Consider the following 20,032-nt stretch of genomic DNA (forward strand, 5'->3'; position numbering starts at 1 on the left):
CTCCTAGACTATGGGCAATGATATTGCCCTCAGAGATTGGTATCGAAAGCCTGTGGGTGGCAGGTGTCTCAGGCAAAGAACAAACCAATGACTGGGTAAAACGACCTGGTGCAGAATCTGCAGACATCCAGAAGCCGCCACTTCGAAGAACCGCTGGTTTACATTCAAAATGTGACATATCAACACTTGGACTTCAAACCTGTTTCTTTTAGTTGACACTGGACATATCTACATCAGGAGAAGTCAAAACAGCAGGTCACTGGAATTATTTTAATAACAATTTTAGAATTTTGTTGTAATTAAAGAATTGCTAAGAATTTCCACGTTCGAAAAAAGAAAATACATCGTTGGTGGAGGTTTACGTGGCTTGCGAACACAACTTGAAAATGAAAAGAGCTTTAAAAAATTTAAGATTTGGTCTGTGGCTATATTTAAGATGTGAAGATCTTCTTTTTAATAGTACAGTAGCAGGTATGGTGAGAAAATTCCCTTAGGAGTTTATAAAGTAGAAAAACCTAGAGTGAGAGACAAAAGGTGAAAATCAACAACTATGACAAATGATAGCAACCTTTTTGGCAGGTAGCCCAACATGCCATACCTAGCTGGGCAGCAAAGAATGCAGATTCTATAGCTACCTCTTCACACTAAGGTCAGGTTTGATTCAGATATGCTTGGGTCTGACTTGTAAAGCAAGATATACGAGATGTAAAATAGGTCGCCAAAATAATGTGACCTAAAAACAGGCACCCCAGAGACTTTTAGTCCTTTCACTAATAATAAACATACATCACATCACAGGGTTAATGAACCTTTTAGGACCGAAAGAGTAATACTATTTGTAATTGAAGCATGAAAATGAGCAATCTATTACTTTTTTGACTTGTTTTTGACCTATGTATGGATTGTCTGATTTGTGTACATTTCTTTAATTAGCTGAACACATGTGGACATAACCTGCCCCTCTGAATAATTTAGCAGGAACTGGACACCCACCCACAATGTGTGGGGCCATTAAATCCGCCCTCTTCCTAGAATCATGGCTGTGTTCCTTTGAAAGCTTGTCTTCCTCTGATATCCCACTCCTTCACTGGGGACTGTCTGTTCTCTGCTGGCTTCTTTCAGACCATATTTGGATAAAAGCACTTTCAGAAAACAACAAATAATCAACTCTACCTGACAATGGCCTGAAGCATTTCATTAATTTAATTTTAGGAGTTTTACTTCAATAACAATTTTTGATCACTCAGATTTATGGAAAAATGAATTACCAAAAGTTACTAAAGTAATTTAACAATTCAATTACTTTGATTAATTGCAGTTACATTTACTATTATGTAACTGCATGCTAGTTCTGTGGTGTCCCACAGGGATCTATGTGTAGACCTCTCCTGTTCAACTCCAAATGCCTTTACTAGGCCAAATCATTTAAAGCATAACTATAACTAAAAAAGCCATCATATCTGGCAGTAAAGAGCAAATATTTGAGGTGAGCCTTGACACCAGTGCCCGTATCAGCAGTCACGTCAGATCAATAGGAAAATCAGCCTTTCTCCATTTTGAGAATATGTCAAAGTTTACAAATGTCATGTCCATGCTGAACCTTGGGACCCAAATCATACCCAAGTCTCCATCAGGCTGGACTACTGTAATGGTCTTTGCACTGACCTTCCCAAGACAACAATTAAACATTTACATCCAGCTACTGATTCCCAGTAAAACCAAAAGGCCTCTCAGATCACTAGGAATCATTCAGCTAGTAATGCCTGCGATCAGAACCAAACAAGGTGACGCAACCTTTGGTCGTTATGCTGCCAGATGCTACATCGATCTTCCCGGTGATGTCAGAGTTGCCCTATAGGGATTATGTTATTGTTTTTCTCGGTGCGTTTCCATTTCTTTTCATTTGTAACATATTCTGTGTTTTTCATCTTTTTCTCTTGACACTTTACATTTTTACTTTTATTTTTCATTTTCGCATTTATTTTAATTCTTAATTTGGTTAGTCATTCATATTTTTTAACATTTTATTTTAACTCTTTGTCAACACCCCCCCCCCCCCCCCCAAAAAAAAAAGCCTTTCTGAAATTATATATCTTATGATGTAAAAGGTTTTATGGTTTAATTTTTTTCCTTCATTGTTTCTATTTGGTTTTGTTAAGCACTTTGAATTGCTGTTGGCTTTCAAAGGTTCAATACATTAAAATGGGCCTTGCCTTGCTTATGAAATGATCTGACCTGGTAATTTCATAGCAGTTTTCACTGCATTTTACGATGACCTTGGACAAGCTACAGTCCAAAGTCTCCACTTAAGGGTAGTCTTAGTTAGAGAGAAATTTACTTCCTGTCCCCTACATAGAGTAGTAATATCCTCATTTGTTTTCTTATGTTTGGACAGTTAAACCAGTTACACTGCAATTTATCATGTACATTACTCCATTTTTGGCACTAACACCAATAGATCCATTGCACCCTTCATGGCAACACTGATCGAATCCAGAAAATCATCATTACAGCACATTTCTGGAACCTGTTCCATAATGACATGAGACTCGCTGACATCCTATCTTGAAGTGAGACCCGCTGGCATTCAATCATGAAGTGAGACTCACTGTCATTAACTGTGCTAAATTAATCTTCTACATAGTACTACAGTAACATGTGATAACATGAGAACTACAGACTAACAGCTTGAATGTCTGCTTACAAGGGCAATTTACACACACTGCCCCTTTGATCAGATGAAATGCATAAATTTCTTCAGGTGAAGAGATGATATTCATATCTGTCAAGGACTCAGTAGCAACTTAAAATTTCTGTATGCGCAGTTTCTATATAGTATAATAATTTGTTTTGCTAGGAAATCACTTGCTTAGTTGACTGTGATACCCGAAACAGGGAGACTGGCATCTTCCAGTTACTCACGTCTTACCTAAATGGATAAATAAACAAAAATCTCAAATGTCTTACATTAATAGTTAATGATATTCACCAATGCATTTTGCATGAGTGCCTGCAATGTTAATGAAATGTATGCATCAAGTCTCCAATGAATAAATATCAAGTGCATGAAATTAATGCAGAGCTGTTGACAGGTGTGTGTGGATTTAATTAGAGTTCTGGACGCGACCTAATAGGTGTAGACTCTTGTTATGATCGGTCCTTTCTAGGCTTTGAGAGACGGTGCGTTGTAGTAATAGTATCCAATGCCATACCTAAGTGTAGCGTAAGGCCCCCCTAGATGATTAGTGAACCTCACATATCTTTTCTAGAAAATCTGTGGCAGTGTGGAAAAGGATCCGTCAGCAGGACAGCGTATGCCCACAGAGCAGAGAATAGATTTGGGAACGTAGCCCAATGTCTGGAAACAGCACTGTGCATGTGAGGCTCCAGCCATGTGAATCTGAAGACTGGGAAAACAATGGCAGTGGAGGTTTCTTAGATTCGTATTTCTTAATGCATAGCATTCCTACTGCAGAATTCTTCAAGGGTATTCTCAGGAATCTTGCTAACACTTTACCGGAATTTTGGTAACACTTTACTGGAGGATACTGTTAAGAAGGCTACATGGCACACATATGAGCCCTTCATGACAACTGATGTAAACATACATAAACATTTATGAATGCACATTCCAACCAGCGTTAGACGTCACAAAAGCCAATTTTGTCAACTTGACACGACACTTGACAACTACGTCAAGCGACAGAGTAATGGTGACGTTACGATGCGTCATGACACTTTGTGCATGAAATGGCATAACATACTATGACAACAGACTCTGCAGCTCAACGTTTGTTTGTTGTTGATGTTGGGTTTTTTGGGTTTATCAAGGTGAAATAATGCTAATGGTATGACGCAGCTTGCCAAGTGACTCTGCTGGTAAAAATGAACATCTTTATGATGACTTCATAAAGATGCTCTGTAGTATCTCCTCTACTGTTGTAACAGTAACATGGAAAAAAAAAAAAAAAGTGCTGACCCGAATTAAAAATACTTCAGTGAGACGTATTGTCCTGCTTTACTGTAATATAGCACTGGCATTTCTACTCTGAGCCTGTGAGGTTTCTTCTTACAGATAAGACATAGGACAAGAACACATCACTTCAATTTTTCATTTCTGGATGACTGAAAAATGCAAAATTCATGTGGGACATTTACAAAGATTGAATGGTTTACAATCACCTCTGTCCCTAAAAATGAAGGTGGTATTTTTCAAGAAAATAAACTTTTTAACCGGCTCAATTTGAAGAACCCGTCTAATAATGCGAAGACACTGAGACGTGTTGTAGAAGTAAGCGATGACCTCAGTCTGTCACTGTCAGTCCTGTGGGATCAGTAAACGTCAGTTGGAATAGAAGTGAACAGGCAGTACTGAAAGTTAGGCAGCTGAGCATCTTCAAGCCATGCCAGAACCACCCTCTGTAAAACTACTACTGCAAAAACTACTGAACCTACTACTGAAGACCAAAAATGTGCACCTAAAAATGACCATTGTATTTCGACTAATGTATAATGTATTTCGCTGATAAAATTGAGGGGAATTAACTAAATAATTATATAAATATTTTTTACACAAAGTAATATTATGATGCACATATGATTTGGAAAAGTGGCAGAATTCCAAAACCAAGAGCAGCCCATCCAGAAATCATTGCCCCACTTGAGCTATCAGACATTTTATCTCCCTTATGCTGTTAATGGAAGACATGTTTATTAGTGCCACACCACCACCAACCCCCACCCTCTTGACGTTGTGTAACTAGAGAGGTCATTCTCTTTCGCGAAGATAACAGTCCAGTCAGCCTAGTCCTATCAAAAGCCATGGGACTTCAGACCTTCATTACTGCGAGCAAATAAACACTCAAGTCTTGAGAGGCCTTGAATAAACATTTCCTCTCCAGCTGGATGGATAAAATACTCTCTGTGTTGGTCCTACAATGGGCTTTAGTTACAAATTGTATAGTAACTATCTCAAAGTTCAGTTATTAATAGTAGTAGTAATGGTAGTTTCAGCCACAATAGTGATATTATTTTATTAAGCAGGCAGATTTTTTTCATGTGCTTACTGACACCAGTCACAGGGCTCTAAAGCAGCCTGGGCGTAAGTGCGTTTTTCAGGGCTTGGATTCAGTGCCATGACATTATCAGATGGAATCAAACCCAATGACCTCATAGTTCATGACTGAACTCTCCAAACATCACATCATAGCATTAACAGGGCAGACAGATAACGCTGGTCTGCGCTTCCTATGGTGTGTTTGTGTACTTCTAAGGGTATTAATGAAAAGTGGCATTCTCTATGTGGCACTGCCACTTACTTTGTGGGTTAATCCAAGAATTAGGTTTAATCTGTGTCCAAAAATGGCCCCGAAGAACCAGGCACTATTGTGTCCGATAGACTCACACATGTGCAGCACCCACTACCATGTCAGTACCAATATCAGCTCAGCTCCCCCTGGATGGTGCATGCTGTTTCCTAGACGATGGTTGCCGGGGTTGTCCCGGTAGTGATCCAGATGTGGGATGGGTTTGGGTTACCGGGGGTCTGATGGAAGGAGGGGTCTGAGAACTTGAGGCCGCAGAGCTTTTGGTGCTGGAGCCAACCTGTACTGCAGGAGAAATGTGGCCACAATTTTGTCTGCTGTTCTTGCTGCTGTCTCTCTCTGAAAAGAGGGAGAGAGAGAGAGAGAGAGAGAGAGAGAGGGAGCGAGAGAGAGAGAGAGAGAGAGAGAGAGGGAGAGAGGGAGAGGGAAAGAGGGCGCGAGAGAGAGAGAGAGAGAGAGAGAGAGGGAGCGAGAGAGAGAGAGAGAGAGGGAGTGAGAGAGAGAGAGAGAGAGAGAAAGAGGGCGCGAGAGAGAGAGGGAGAGAGAGAGAGAGAGAGAGGGAGAGGGAGAGGGAGAGGGAGAGAGAGAAGATAAAAGTTCATCTGCCCAGCTGCTTCCTGACACGGTGCAGACTCTGCCCAACTGCTTCCAGCGACCCATGCGCTCACCTTTCCGCGATGCACTGCCGCCGCTCTGCCTGGTCTGTGCCTCTGCAGCGGCCGTGTTCTTGGCCTGCTCCGCTGCCAGCTTGTTCTTCTTCTTATTCTCCTCACTTTGCTGTTGAGTGGAGAATTACGGCCACAGGCAGCGTTTTTATGAGTGTGATCAAAATACAGCTGTAATCCCTCACAGCTTTCCAAATCCAGTTCTTTAGTACCACACCACTGCAGTGTAGTGTTTTCCATGCTCAATATCAACTACTTATCAAGTGAATCAAGTTTGTGGAGTGTTTTGGCTCTTCTGCACTGATGCCACAAAATTTCTCACAATTCACACACACCACACAGTCTCTCACAATTCACACACACACCACTCAATACCACAGATCCATCTCAAGCTTTCAACTTACGGTCTGGAGTTTCTTTTTCAGTTCCAGATTGACCTGCTTGTACGTCTTTGACGTGGAGTTCAGGTAATATATAGCAAGACTGAAACAACAGAAGACACATTTCTTCTGCTCTTCCATTCCTGCTTACTGAGAACATGTATTTATGATGAATGGGTGGAGGAGGAGTCCCCAGACTGATACCCACACCATAAGCAGTAGAAAAGGAAGGACCAGCCCCGGGTTGGAGACGTAGCTGAACACTTTTCCAAACCAGGCCGGGAAGTCTGTCTCCAGGGTCTCCTGGATGACATCGAACATGCGGCTTTTCCCACTACAGCAAAAAGGACCGGGTCGGAGGAAGCTGTCACTATAGAGTCATTAGTTAAATTATCTAAATGATTTTCCACTTAGCCTTTTGTTGTTGTTGTTGTTGGTTAATCACTAGTAATGGTTATTTCACCTATAAAACTGTTCTTTAAATAAAGGGAAGTTGTTCCGACATTGGACAACTGTCACGGGACACCCCCGCCCCGCCCCGCCCCGCCCCGCCCCACGAGTCACGTGGTACGGCCTGCCGCGTGCAGCGGGGTTCACCTTGTTTGTGGCCTTTTGTGATTGCGCGCACCCGCGCGGGGTTTAATGTCGCGTCTATTTAAATCTCAGCTAGTGTGTGCATGGTGTTGGTCGTTGTTATTCTGCTGTTATATGTAAAACACATTTAGTCATTGTTAAGTGTTATTTTAATTATGGAAGTCGTGTCTTTCGTTAATATTGTGTATGAGTGCCACCAGTGTTGTTTGTCTTTCCTTAATAAATGTTTCACCTTATCGAGGGAGTCTGTGCGTCCTGCTCCACGCTCATCGGCACTCGGGCCAGCAGATTCGTTACAACAACAAATTGGCATGAATAAAAATTGAGTTTTTTGGGGTGGGGGGGGATGAGATTATTTAGCTTTTCTTATGTCGCCCTCTACTGGTTAAAATGAAGACTTCCATATGTTGTCTGTTTCTTTTGAAAGGTTCCGACACCATTGTTTTTTCGCTTCAAAACAACAACAAATCTAGATTATAAGAAACCTGTACCTGACCAACATCTATTGCTGTTGTTGGTTTTACATTTGAGAAATTGTTCTGAGGTTTAAGTGCCATACGATTTCGTTCCACCCACAACCTGACCCGCTGTTCTATTCACTAGAACACCCAGAAGCACACGAATACCCAGCACAAAGGTCGTCACCACCAGACAAATGAGATGTCAATCGGAAAGCCACGGCTCTCCTGAAGTGCTTCTGGGGGAAGTAGGGCCGAGCTCCCGATACCTGAACGGCCCGCAGTCAAAGGAAGGCGGGATGGACACGACGGTGTAGATGGCCGGCAGTGTGGAGAGGAAGAGAATGACCAGTAGCATGGCCATGTAGAAGTTGTTGGAGCCGGAGGCCTTGAAGACGCGCTCCTGAGGGACATCACAGCACATGACAGCCCAGCACTGAAGGTACATGGACACATGCAGGCGCAGGACGTTTAGAGCGGGCAGGCAGGGCGCGTAGAATGCTCCCATCCTGGAAGAGAGAGCACACACACACACACACACACACACACACACACACACACACACACACACACACACACATACACACACACAAATGAACATGCTCACACACGTGCGCGCACACACACACACAAACACGCTCACACGTGCGCGCACACACACACACAAACACACGCGCACACACACACACACACACACACACACAAACGAACACGCTCACACACGTGCGCGCACACACACACACACACAAACGAACATGTTCACACGTGCGCACACACACACACACACGCTCACACACATGCGCACACACACACACAAACGAACACGCTCACACACGTGCGCGCGCACACACACAGACACACAAACACGCTCACACACGTGCGCACACACACACACACATACACACATGCACACACACACGCACACACACACAAACGAACACGCTCACACACGTGCGCACACACACACACACACATATATGCACACAGACATAATGACACACAGAACAGGTGAAATAATGTTAAAACCAGCAATGCACAAATAGATTAAATCATTTGGAAAGGTTTTTACTAAATGAAGTTCTGGATTTCTGGAATGGAATTCCATCCTACCAGATCATTCCCTGGTTGAATATGAGGCCAAGTACGTTCCCACTCACATCGAACTCCGAATATGAGGGCTAATATGGAAGCAAGAAAATAAAACTTGATGAATTTCGATTACTATAATTTCAATGCACATCCACAGATATGTGTCAGTGGGAACTGCCTCTCCCAATTAAAAGAGCTCCAGTACAGATCACGAAAAAACTGTACTGAGTTACCTAAACTGGTTACAGAAAATTACTGTCATGTTGGATTGTCATGCAATTCACCTGCACTGAGTGCTATATTTAACATACACAACTAAATCAAATTATCTTAATCTTAATCCTAATCTTAAATGTACAATGCCCTTGTGTCCCACATCTGACCGAGGAGTTGCGTTGACTTTGCTCCGTCTGAAGTGGGCGGGGCCACTCACGAAGCTGTACTCCAGGTCCCAGCACCAGCAGTAGTTGAGGAAGCGCACCAGCACGGCCCGCAGGAAGTCACCGATCAGCAGCGTGATGTAGGTCGTCATGGTGTCGGATATGATCAGGCGCACAAACTCCTGTGGTGGTGAGGGAGACCTCGGTGGGTGTCCGCACCAGGCATGGGTAATGTGGAGGAGAGGTGATGTGAGAGGTGGAGGAGAGGTGGGGGAGGGGTGGAGGAGAGGTGATGTGAGAGGTGGAGGAGAGGTGATGTGAGAGGTGGAGGAGAGGTGATGTGAGAGGTGGAGGAGAGGTGGAGGAGAGGTGATGTGAGAGGTGGAGGAGAGGTGATGTGAGACATGGAGAAGAGGTGGAGGAGAGGTGGAGGAGAGGTGATGTGAGAGATGGAGGAGAGGTGATGTGAGACATGGAGAAGAGGTGGAGGAGAGGTGATGTGAGACATGGAGGAGAGGTTGAGGGTTTCTCTGGTGGTTGCGCTCATAAAGGACAGTGTTGGCCAGACTGCTTGCAGACAGGTTCATTTTTATGCTTTATTACTGATTCACTTGATCCTCAAAAGATAAGCAACTGATCATTTTAAATGTTTTGCAATTGTGTTATTCTACTTTTAAATAAAGCGTTTTTTTACAGTAATTACTGGAAATTATAAGTTGTCAAGTAAATTAATTCGTTACTAGTTTATGAAGGGGTGAACTAAAACTTATGTCGGAAATGAAGTGAACAGTGAATAATTCATCCTTGGATTGCCGTGCTTGTTGGTCTCCCAGCAGGGGCCCCTGGCATGAGTACCTGTCCCACCATGGTCTCCCAGCAGGGGCCCCTGGGCACATCAGCAGGGTGCACTGTGATAGGAGGAGCCGTCGAGTTCTCTGGTGTGGTCCCGTTATATAGGCTGGCCTGCCATATCGTCATATTGAACTTCACTATCTCCTCTTCAGCCCTCTAGAGACACCAAGCAACAAACGAACAAACAAAACAGCTCCATTCTCAGGTACACGCCAAACCTTTAGACAGCTTAACTGACTTCTGTTTCAACCTTTGAGTTACACAAGGAAGTAGTTTTTCTATAGCTAGTTTGCTCTTTCCTATAAAAAAAAAAAAAAGAAAACAGAAGATGAGAGGGAGAGTGTTATCATGAATAACACCACAGCTGCATATATTAGATCCAACAGGCCAGGCAGAGCACTTTTCCAAACAATCAGATTGTGAGGTTAGAACTAACTTGTGAAAAAGCCTGTAATTTGAACACTGGGAAAGACCAGTAACACACACACACAAAACCATATCAATAAAAACATATATACATGTAATCTTTCACACAACGTGAAAAAATAATTCAGAGCTGGACCGTAACCCACCTCGCCGTCTTGCAGAAGACTGACCATCTTTGAGTCATTAACTTGATTATAAACCTCGACTCAAACCTGCTCTGACAGGCCATAGTGTGAATCACAAATTACAGGGACGCCAAAATGCACCCTTGAGGTGATTCTGTCGAACACATCAGGGCCTTGGACGAGGTGACAATAACGCACCTTCTCTGTGGCCTCCTTGTCAAAAAGTCAACCAGCTAACAAATGTTGCCTAAGTCAGTTGCATGTTATTCAGACCGTCTCTGAGCTAGAATATGGCTGCATACTACTGCAAAATCAACAAAACACAAGTGCGCATGCGCCTTCTCGCCCTGCAGGTGCTCGACAGCAGGATTCAACAGTGTTGCTGTGGCAACCTGTATCCCGTTCCTTGTTAATATGCAAATGTGAATGGGGCAGTTACGTCACTGATTTCTCTTCATGATTTGCTCATTATCAATTATGGAGAAAGATATTTAACAAGAATACCCTCGAGGTCTGGAAACAGAGGGTGCGAATTGTCAATGAATGGGACAGACCATTGTTTCAAACACCCAGGATGAACAACTGGTTATATAATAGCTAATATGCAAATGTGGTTACAAAATATAGCTGGCAATAACAGGGTGTTACGGTCCCAATAATTTCACACAAAATGCACAGGGGCAAAAGTTGAATGAGAACACAGAGAAAGCAGATCTAGCAGCCGAAACAGAACGAGAGATATTTTAATCAGGAGCTCGATATAGTACTTGAAGCAACTATGGCGACACACAAGGAGGAAAACTAATGGAAACTGTGTGACCATTCGGATCATGCGGGCAGAACATTTCGGAATCGAGGCGACAAACACGTCATAAGACGAAAGGGAACAGGCACCTCAGCGAGTCTGGAAATGTGCGGTATTACTGGGGAAGGCTGAGAAGGGCTTTCCATGAAGCAAACAGGGGTGCGTATTTAGAAACGTCATTGTAGTTCATTGGTGGTGCTTACGCTGGTGTGTTCACCTTAAGGTTGATCTGGTCCATGAGGGCAATGATGAAGGTGTAGAGGTTCCCCAGGAAGAGGGCGAAGATGCGACCCAGCTGCCAGCGCAGCGCGATGCGGGGATGATAGTTCTCCAGCGTGCTGATCACGTCGAAGAGCATGGGACAAAACATGCCCAAGAGAGACATCACCATGTTCACCTGGAAGACACGTGGGTTCGGACTTAAGCTTCAGGTGTTTTCATTATCCATAGCAGCTGCTGGACCAATAAACACACAGGACACTTGCTTCGTTTCTCTCCCACCAGCCGTAGTTATCCAGCCCTTCTAGGGCAAACTTCTGGGACCGGCGCACCACGAAGTAGATCAGATACCCACTTCCTGCCAGACAACACAGAACCAGGAAGTTGGCTAAGACGCGGAGGAATCGTGTCAGGTGGATGTTATCATCTTTTCTGCTCTCCTGCTCCTCTACAATGGCCTCCTGGTGAAGAAAAACATTTGAAATGAAGATTAAACACACACACTCAAGCACACATAACCTCTTACGCATGCCTCACCCTCACATACTATATGCATTATGATATATTTTAGGGCACACACTACACGCACACAGTCATAACTTCACATGCATGCTGCGCACAGTATAAATAACAACACAGCAGGAATACACACACACACACACACACATACACACTTTAAAGCTAGTTGTGATAGAGGCGAACTTGTTGTCTGCCGTCTCCACGTTCCCAATGAGGTAATCCCAACTGGTGAATATTTTCCAGCTGAAATTAAAGCTGGTGTCATCTCCTCCTCCATCTTCACTGGCGTTCCGCGCCATGCTACAGAAAACGTTTGACATCGGCGGGTGGGGGGAAGCAAATCAAACCTCAGGTAATGCTGTCTGCCTTGAATTTTACTACAGACAAAATGCAGAGATATTCTCGTCACATGTTGTTTGGTGCTAGTTCCTATCCCTGCAAACTGGAGACCAGCCAGCCAGCAGAGTATCGCCGGGTTTTCACACGCTTCTGGAGGTCTTGCTGCGCTGGATCAGGCGCAGGAAAATTGTTCATCAGTTACTTTGCTGGAGACCTCTGCTCTAGTGCAGTTCACCAACAGGCATTCTTCATCACTACATATGTTTACATTTACAGCCCTCGAGAGGCAATTTTATCCATAGCAACTTATATATTTATCAGCGCATGTACTGATAAATATCAGTATATGCATTGATAAGTATCAGTATACGTTTTAATAAATATCAGTATATGCGTATATAAATTTCAGTATATGTACTGCTAAATATCAGTATATGTATTCATGAATATCAGTATATGCATTGATAAGTATCAGTATACGTTTTAATAAATATCAGTATATGCATATATAAATTTCAGTATATGCATTGATAAATATCAGTATATGTATTCATGAATTTCAGTATATGCATTGATAAATATCAGTATATGTATTCATGAATTTCAGTATATGCATTGATAAATATCAGTATATGTTTTAATACATGTCAGTATATGCATTGATAAATATCAGTATATGTATTGATAAATATCAGTATCTGTTTTAATAAATGTCAGTATATGCATTGATAAATATCAGTATAAGCATTGATAAATATCAGTATGTTTTAATAAATATCAGTATATGCATTGATAAATATCAGTATATGTTTTAATAAATGTCAGTATATGCATTGATAAATGTCAGTATATGCATTGATAAATGTCAGTATATGCATTGATAAATATCAGTATATGTATTGATAAATATCAGTATATGTATTCATGAATTTCAGTATATGTATTCATGAATATCAGTATATGTATTCATGAATATCAGTATATGTATTCATGAATTTCAGTATATGCATTGATAAATATCAGTATATGTATTGATAAATATCAGTATATGCATTGATGAATATCAGTATATGCATTGATGAATATCAGTATATGCATTGATAAATATCAGTATACGTATACCTACTCCACCCTCCATATATTTGGCATTTATTCAGTAAGGCCCAGCTGTGATGAAGACAAAAGCATGACTAAATGACATGGCGGGAGGTGGGGATCTGACTCACGTCCTAATCACCACCATGTAACTATAAGCGGCCATGCCCACCCCGACCAGGAAGTAGGAGAGGGGCATGCGGTACTTGAGCCAGCCGATGGTTCGCTGGTTGTTGTAGTAGCCGTAGAAAAGGACCGAATACTTCGCATAGCCCTGCAAGTTGGAAAATATGCAACGGTGTAAGGTTAAGATCGCACTCAGGAGGCTGCACGTCACCGTACATCACACCATCCCTTAAACCGGTGAAAAGAAAACAGCAATACGAAGAGCAGGAATGCACTGTGCGAGATGTCTGATTATCGACTTTAAAAGATGTGACATTATTTTGGTATTTACAAACGAATCATACAATTGTGAACCAAAGTATCGACTGCTAGAGGCGCAGAGTAAACAAACCATTAGTCCGCTTACCCCAAAGTCCCACAATATGGCAAAGTTCATGGCACTCGCTTCTTCATCTCTGGGGACCGTCTTCCTGGGAATGCTGCCATATGGCCGTCCCATCAGTGCCTGCAGAGAGACAGCCACTGTCACTTGACACAGTCTTCTCCTGACCATCCAGCTTCCACCTGCTATCTAGGTCTCTCCATCACACGTCTGTTAACGTCTCCTGCAGTACATATATCAGGCAATTAATCTTTATGAACCGTGAACGTACTTGGAGAAGAGCATTAAACGCCAACTTTTTAAAAGGACGGGGGCCACGCCTTCCTTCCCATCCAAAAACCAAAAAAATACACCAACACACCAGTCAGTATTTTTTGTCACCACCATCATATGCACTGAACCATATTGAGGAGCATTTAAATGAGCATTCAAACTCAAGAGTTTTAATTTAAAAGGCATTCTTATTTCTGAATGATGAAACTGATAAGAAGACTGTCTGCTCGTCAATGATACAAGTAACCCCCAAAACCTATAAAAGGTTCCTCTCAACTATAGCAGTAAATGCAACTATTTGATTCATTACAAACATATTGCTCTTTGTCTCATAAAAATTTGAATTCGATCTGAAGATTTTAAACGATGGTACTCGGCTGTCGGCACAACCATTTATGCTAACGCTCCAGGCGTTACTCAGACATGAATGCAACTGCCCATGAAGGGTCTGAGCTAGCATGTCTCCTGCAGTACATATATCAGGCAATTAATCTTTATGAACCGTGAACGTACTTGGAGAAGAGCATTAAACGCCAACTTTTTAAAAGGATGGGGGCCACGCCTTCCTTCCCATCCAAGGAGAACATGGCTAATTGTGGCCACGCCTTCCTTCCCATCTAATGACAACACAGCTAATTGTGCTTTCTTCGACTCCCACACACCATGGTACAGGTCTCAGAAATATGAAAGAATTGTGTTTTTGTAATGTTTTACATTTTCATGCTAGAGAAAACTTTCTAAGTTCTAGTATTAATATGAAATAACCAGTTGTATCTGTTTATACACTTGCCATGTGGCCTGTTGTGACAGGTCTGGCAAACCTATCCAACAAAATCAATAAAAAGAAAGCAAAATATGTATAAAATAAATAAGTATTGAAAAATGCATTAATCAAATCAAAGATGAAAATCATATTTTTTTAATTCAAATTTCTTCTCAAATTTTTAGTCAGAAATAAAGGACAATGATGAAAGAGTTTGAGGCTAAGAGCAAAGTTTTATATGAAATATGTTCGGTCTAAGTTGTCTCTCACCTCAGGAACCATGACAAGGCCAAAGGTCAAACCAAAGAGGATCATGTTGATGCCATACATCCATCTCAGAAAGATGAAGTAGGAGGCCACGGATGAACCAAAATGACCTAACAAACATTTTGAACATGTGGAAAACCATAGAATATATATAATCAAACAGCTGAAGCTATCAATTTCTGTCTACTGGATGTAATTCAAAAACTATAGAAACAAAATAATCATCAAATGATTTTCCAGAACCTTAAATCAGACAGCAGGAGAGCATAGAAAATGCAAAATTGAACACACTTTCGATTTCTTTAATCTTCATTTCCCATGGAATGCAGGCTGTCTTGAAGTTCTCAAAGTCTCTCTGAAATTTCTTCCATTTCTGTTAGACAAAGTAATATTATACATCATGCCATATCACGGTTTTAAAATAGTTATTTTGTTTATCAAGTTCTAAAAAAAAACTACATCCTTACAGCACAATGCTAAATTGTCATCCATGCTATGAAACACATTGTGAAACACACAGAATACTTGTAGCTTACAATCAAACAAATAAGTGAATAAACAGATGCCAAAATGGTAAGGTTTGCCACTGCTACTGACAATCTGTTTGTTTTTGGGTCATGTGCCACTCACCTTCCTCAGCGTGACCTTGTAGGCATACAGCTTCCTCCCTCTGCCTTTCCCCAAAGCACCCTCAGACTTCTCCACAAACTCCTGTGACTCCCTTAGACATGGAGAGAAGGAATCACCAAAGCCCAACTGACAGAGTCCAGGGTCATGATCCATGTCATGGTCCAGAGTCATGGTCCGGGGTCATGGTCCGGGGTCATGGTCCGGGGTCATGGAGGCAAGCATGTTGGGTGTAATATGCTAAATGGTTGGGATTCATAGTCCATTTTTCAAACCAATTTGAGTCTGAAAATGCAGTTGTGACAGCACAACAGACAAGCGTTTTATGTTTCCTAAAATCACGTCAGCACGTTAAAACATCCATCTACACTCATCTGTTTGTGCTTTTAGGATCTTGCAGCTGCCAATTGCTAAATCACGTTTGTCTGCATTAAGAGAGGTTCATGGGTTGGTTTTCATCTCTTTATGGCGACAACTACCTCAACTGACACATCAACCAAAAACCAAAAAAATACACCAACACACCAGTCAGTATTTTTTTGTCACCACCATCATATGCACTGAACCATATTGAGGAGCATTTACATGAGCATTCAAACTCAAGAGTTTTAATTTAAAAGGCATTCTTATTTCTGAATGATGAAACTGATAAGAAGACTGTCTGCTCGTCAATGATACAAGTAACCCCCAAAACCTATAAAAGGTTCCTCTCAACTATAGCAGTAAATGTAACTATTTGATTCATTACAAACATATTGCTCTTTGTCTCATAAAAATTTGAATTCGATCTGAAGATTTTAAACGATGGTACTCGGCTGTCGGCACAACCATTTATGCTAACGCTCCAGGCGTTACTCAGACATGAATGCAACTGCCTGAAAACCGTTTGCCTTAATATGTCTGATTTAGCCACATATAAGAAATCTTAGGACCAACTACACAGGAACCTCTGCCTAGAGTTTTCTAGATGGCCCCACATCTCACTGTTCCCACGTCACTAAAGTTGCTGCATGAAAGGCTCAGCTTGGGGTTTTCCTCTACCTGCGACACACTGAGGAGTTTGTCTGCCTGACCCAGACTGCATAGACCCGCCGTTCGTCTGCGCGTCACTGCTCCGTGCTACATGCTACTCTCTGTTTCTCAATCCTTTTTTGACGTTTTTGTGCTTTGATCATAGATTTGTCTAATATGTACCCATCTGCCTGCTTGTTGCGATGACAGTTCCTTTTGGTTTTTGGGTTTTGGTTCTGGCTCCATCTCTCTGTTCTCTGTTCTCTAGCTGTAAACACTGCTAGCTAGCCATTATATTATTTACATCAAATAAATATTTAAGTTATATAGGAAGAAAGACTGCAGTCTACAGCCTCAGATGTTTCACTTTTCTTTTCAGCATTAGAGTGAATGATTATAAACATAAAATTATGTTTCGGGGTAGCACGGACATGTACGTTTTGCTTACAAACCCATAATGAAGTCGGTTCCATATTTTAAACATGCATTAGCGCTGTATGTATTTGCCAAAAGCAGAGGAGTAATTTACGCAGGGGACGTTGGCGACGTCTCCCCGCCACTTTCTGAAACGAGAGGATTTTATCCCCGCCTCTTTTTGAAAATTTAGGAGAAGGGATTTCTGTTTCATCTGGGCAAAGTGTTTCCTTGGAATGTTGCCTTCATTTATTCCATAATCATTTGACAACATGCTTGTGTCATTACTACTTGATCTCCTAAAGGGAACGTGAATTTGACGGGCAATTGAATTGAGTACAACATCCGTCCACATTTTTGCCCCCAGCAAAGTTACACCCGTAGTCAGAAGCCCACGGAAGGCAATGTAAATGCTTTCAAAACATGGTAAATAACTGGCCATTATCATTAATAAAAACATGATTAATGGTCATTTAAAATTATACACAGTTTCTGTACCATGTACAGAGAGGGCCAATGTGAAAAATCATGATTAGTCTATTAGTGTAATACGGTGAAAAGGTATTTTCCTTTGCCTTATTTTGACCTCATTATGGGGCACCGCAAAACAGATTTTAATAACATTGTGCGGGCGTGTGTGTGTGTGTGTGTGAGAGAGAGAGAGAGAGAGAGAGAGAGATATGGAATCAAAAGAGTTCACATGCAAGACTTTGGATGAAATCAATGTTAACTCTAAAATGTATACACTGCATCTTTCTCACGTTTTCATTTGTTCAATAACTCATTCACAATCACACTGATATGGATGCAATTTCACGTCAACCAGCAGACGAGGAATATTTACAATGTTGTGAGAAATGAAAATAACGATATTTACAGTATCCTTAATAGGAGTCTCTGTTTTAACCACCAGCTTAATGAGTGGGGTGAAAAGTGAAGTGCCCCTGACTTCTGTAACTAACAAACACAGCAGAAATTAGAGCAAATTATAACTGGGCGTGAATATCTGCTGTAGTACAATATGTGTTACTGGGTGCATGTGATATACAGTGAGGCCAACTTCATGTGCACAAATATATGCAGGTGTGTGGTGTCAGACTTTAGAAAAGTGCATTACACAAGTTTGTTTTTTTTTTTTTTTTTGGCTGATTTCCCTGCAAAGATATTTACTATTAAATTAAGTACTGTGTTTTGGGTTTTTTGTACTGTGGAGGATAATAAAGTTAATGAATGAATGAATCAACCAACCTGCCAACCAATCAACCAGCCAACCAACCAATCAATCAACCAATCAGTACAGATATCTGCTTATCACATTTATCACAGAATGTCTGCTTGGAACAGATGCATGCCCAGGTTCAGGTAATCAAAATGCAACTGAAGACTAATAATGAAGTCTTCATGCATATGGATAAAAAAAAAAAAAAAAGATATTTCAACCTTTTAATTTACTTTTCTTTTTAGGTCATTTGAGTTCATAATGCTGTTTTCACAAACTGTTACAGAAGACTTCTGAGTAAGAGAGCAAATGTATTAGAATGTACTAGTTCCCTTATTCTCATGGTGAATGAGTAAATAAAAATGCTATTAATGATGTAATGATGTTCTTTTAAATGTCCAGTTGTGATGGTCAGGCTGGGAGACTTATATAATCACAGATCAAATCTGAGCTGGTATATGAATTGCTAAAATTATACATGCATGATCATTTGGTGATTCCAAAACACATTAATTACAAACGTGTTAACCTGGACACGAGCAGTTTCTTGTGTGTGTGTGTGTGTGTGTGTGTGTGTGCGCGTGCGCGCGTGTGGTGTTACCTGAGCGTGACGAGTTTCTTGCTCATGGGCCAGGGTTTCCCTCTCAGTGTACCGATTAATTTCTTTCTGTCATCCACCGCCTCTTTCAGCTTCTCCAGCTCCTCAGGACTCAGAGAGCCCAACACGACCTCCACATCCTTCGCCTCCTCTTCCTCCCCCGAAGAACATATCTCGAACTCGGACCTAAAAAAGCAACAAACTTTCAAACTGCGTAATTGCAACTACTATGAAATCGAGGCGTGTCAGGCAAACCTGCCTGTCTGGGTCAGGCATATTCACAGGCGTGATGACGTGATCCGTGAAATGTGTTACATTCATGCGGCGACTCATACACCTTGTACGGCGGCATGCACTGAGCAGTGGCCGTGTTATTTATTCGTATGTATTTGATAGCTCACGTCGTCTCTGCTGGCTTCATGCTTTTCTCTTGCTCATGTTCCTTCGCTTGTTTGAGCTCTTTGTCACTCGTCTTCCTGACCGCCTCATGCGCCTCCTCTCCGCTCAGGCGCTTCTTTTTCATCGCCTCCTCAGCTTCTTTTCCCGCCTCCCCCCCCCCGCGCTCCTCTTTTCCACGCAGTTTCTTGGTCCTCTCGTTCTCACTGTTCTTATTCTCTTTCGCCGCCCCCTCTGCGCGCTCCTCCCTTCCTGTCCTCTTTCCATCCCTCTCTCTTCCCTTCTGCTCCCCGCCTGCGCGGCGGAAGCGCTCCCTCCCCTCCTGGGATCTCTTCGGCGGCCTCCCGGTGGACGGAGCTCCCCTTCTCTCGGTTCTGGCCTCCCGCTCTCTTCTCGTTCTGGCCTCCTGCGTTCGTCCGCCGTTCGTCTCCACGGAGCAAATGCTGAGCTCCCCTTCACATTTTAAAAATGAATGTCACGAATAAGGAGACAGTAACCTTCTGGAACACGGACAATTTCAAAAAATCTGTAACCTACCATCATCCACTTCAAGGCCGACTGCAAAAACAAAATAAAACCCACATTTTAGTGGCCAGACATTCAGCAAAAAGACGCTTATATGTTTACATTTATTATCAAGTTGTATGACAAGTTATGCATGAACATTTTAGGAGATCGTAAATATT

General features: G+C 42.0%; 1 protein-coding gene across 4 annotated transcripts; it reads right to left on the bottom strand.

Moving 5' to 3' along the window:
- Positions 1-3: 3 nt before the first annotated feature.
- tmc1 (transmembrane channel-like 1) lies at positions 4-19,532 on the bottom strand. 4 transcript variants are annotated; one of them, XM_081710511.1, is made up of 19 exons: positions 19,352-19,532; positions 18,954-19,136; positions 15,712-15,802; positions 15,373-15,454; positions 15,085-15,191; positions 13,803-13,901; positions 13,402-13,544; positions 11,992-12,136; positions 11,584-11,778; positions 11,316-11,495; positions 9,746-9,898; positions 8,944-9,072; positions 8,532-8,599; positions 7,691-7,930; positions 6,578-6,703; positions 6,394-6,472; positions 5,993-6,101; positions 5,539-5,663; positions 4-153 (listed from the first exon to the last, which is right to left on the bottom strand). In XM_081710511.1, the coding sequence occupies exons 1-19, from the start codon at positions 19,471-19,473 to the stop codon at positions 4-6; spliced, it is 2,526 nt and encodes an 841-aa protein (XP_081566637.1). In that variant the 5' UTR covers positions 19,474-19,532. The 4 variants fall into 4 exon arrangements, with proteins under 4 accessions (XP_081566637.1, XP_026886148.3, XP_081566640.1 ...); XM_027030347.3 differs by having other exon boundaries at positions 4-228; XM_081710514.1 differs by lacking the exon at positions 19,352-19,532 and having other exon boundaries at positions 4-228; positions 15,712-15,792; positions 18,954-19,086.
- Positions 19,533-20,032: the final 500 nt, after the last annotated feature.

Source organism: Electrophorus electricus, chromosome 1, assembly GCF_041902795.1.
Source record: "Electrophorus electricus isolate QZ-2024a chromosome 1, ASM4190279v1, whole genome shotgun sequence".
Classification (NCBI taxonomy): Eukaryota; Metazoa; Chordata; class Actinopteri; order Gymnotiformes; family Gymnotidae; genus Electrophorus; species Electrophorus electricus.

What these genes read in the sequence shown, in the direction of transcription:
- tmc1 (XM_027030347.3), bottom strand. Translation starts at nt 19,473, where the DNA reads ATGAAAAAGAAGCGCCTGAGCGGAGAGGAGGCGCATGAGGCGGTCAGG. An exon ending in ACAAGGTCACGCTGAGGAAG is followed by an intron (nt 15,455 to 15,711) that starts GTGAGTGGCACA and finishes TTTGTCTAACAG; the next exon opens with AAATGGAAGAAATTTCAGAG. An exon ending in CTATCACAACTAGCTTTAAA is followed by an intron (nt 11,779 to 11,991) that starts GTGTGTATGTGT and finishes TTTCTTCACCAG; the next exon opens with GAGGCCATTGTAGAGGAGCA.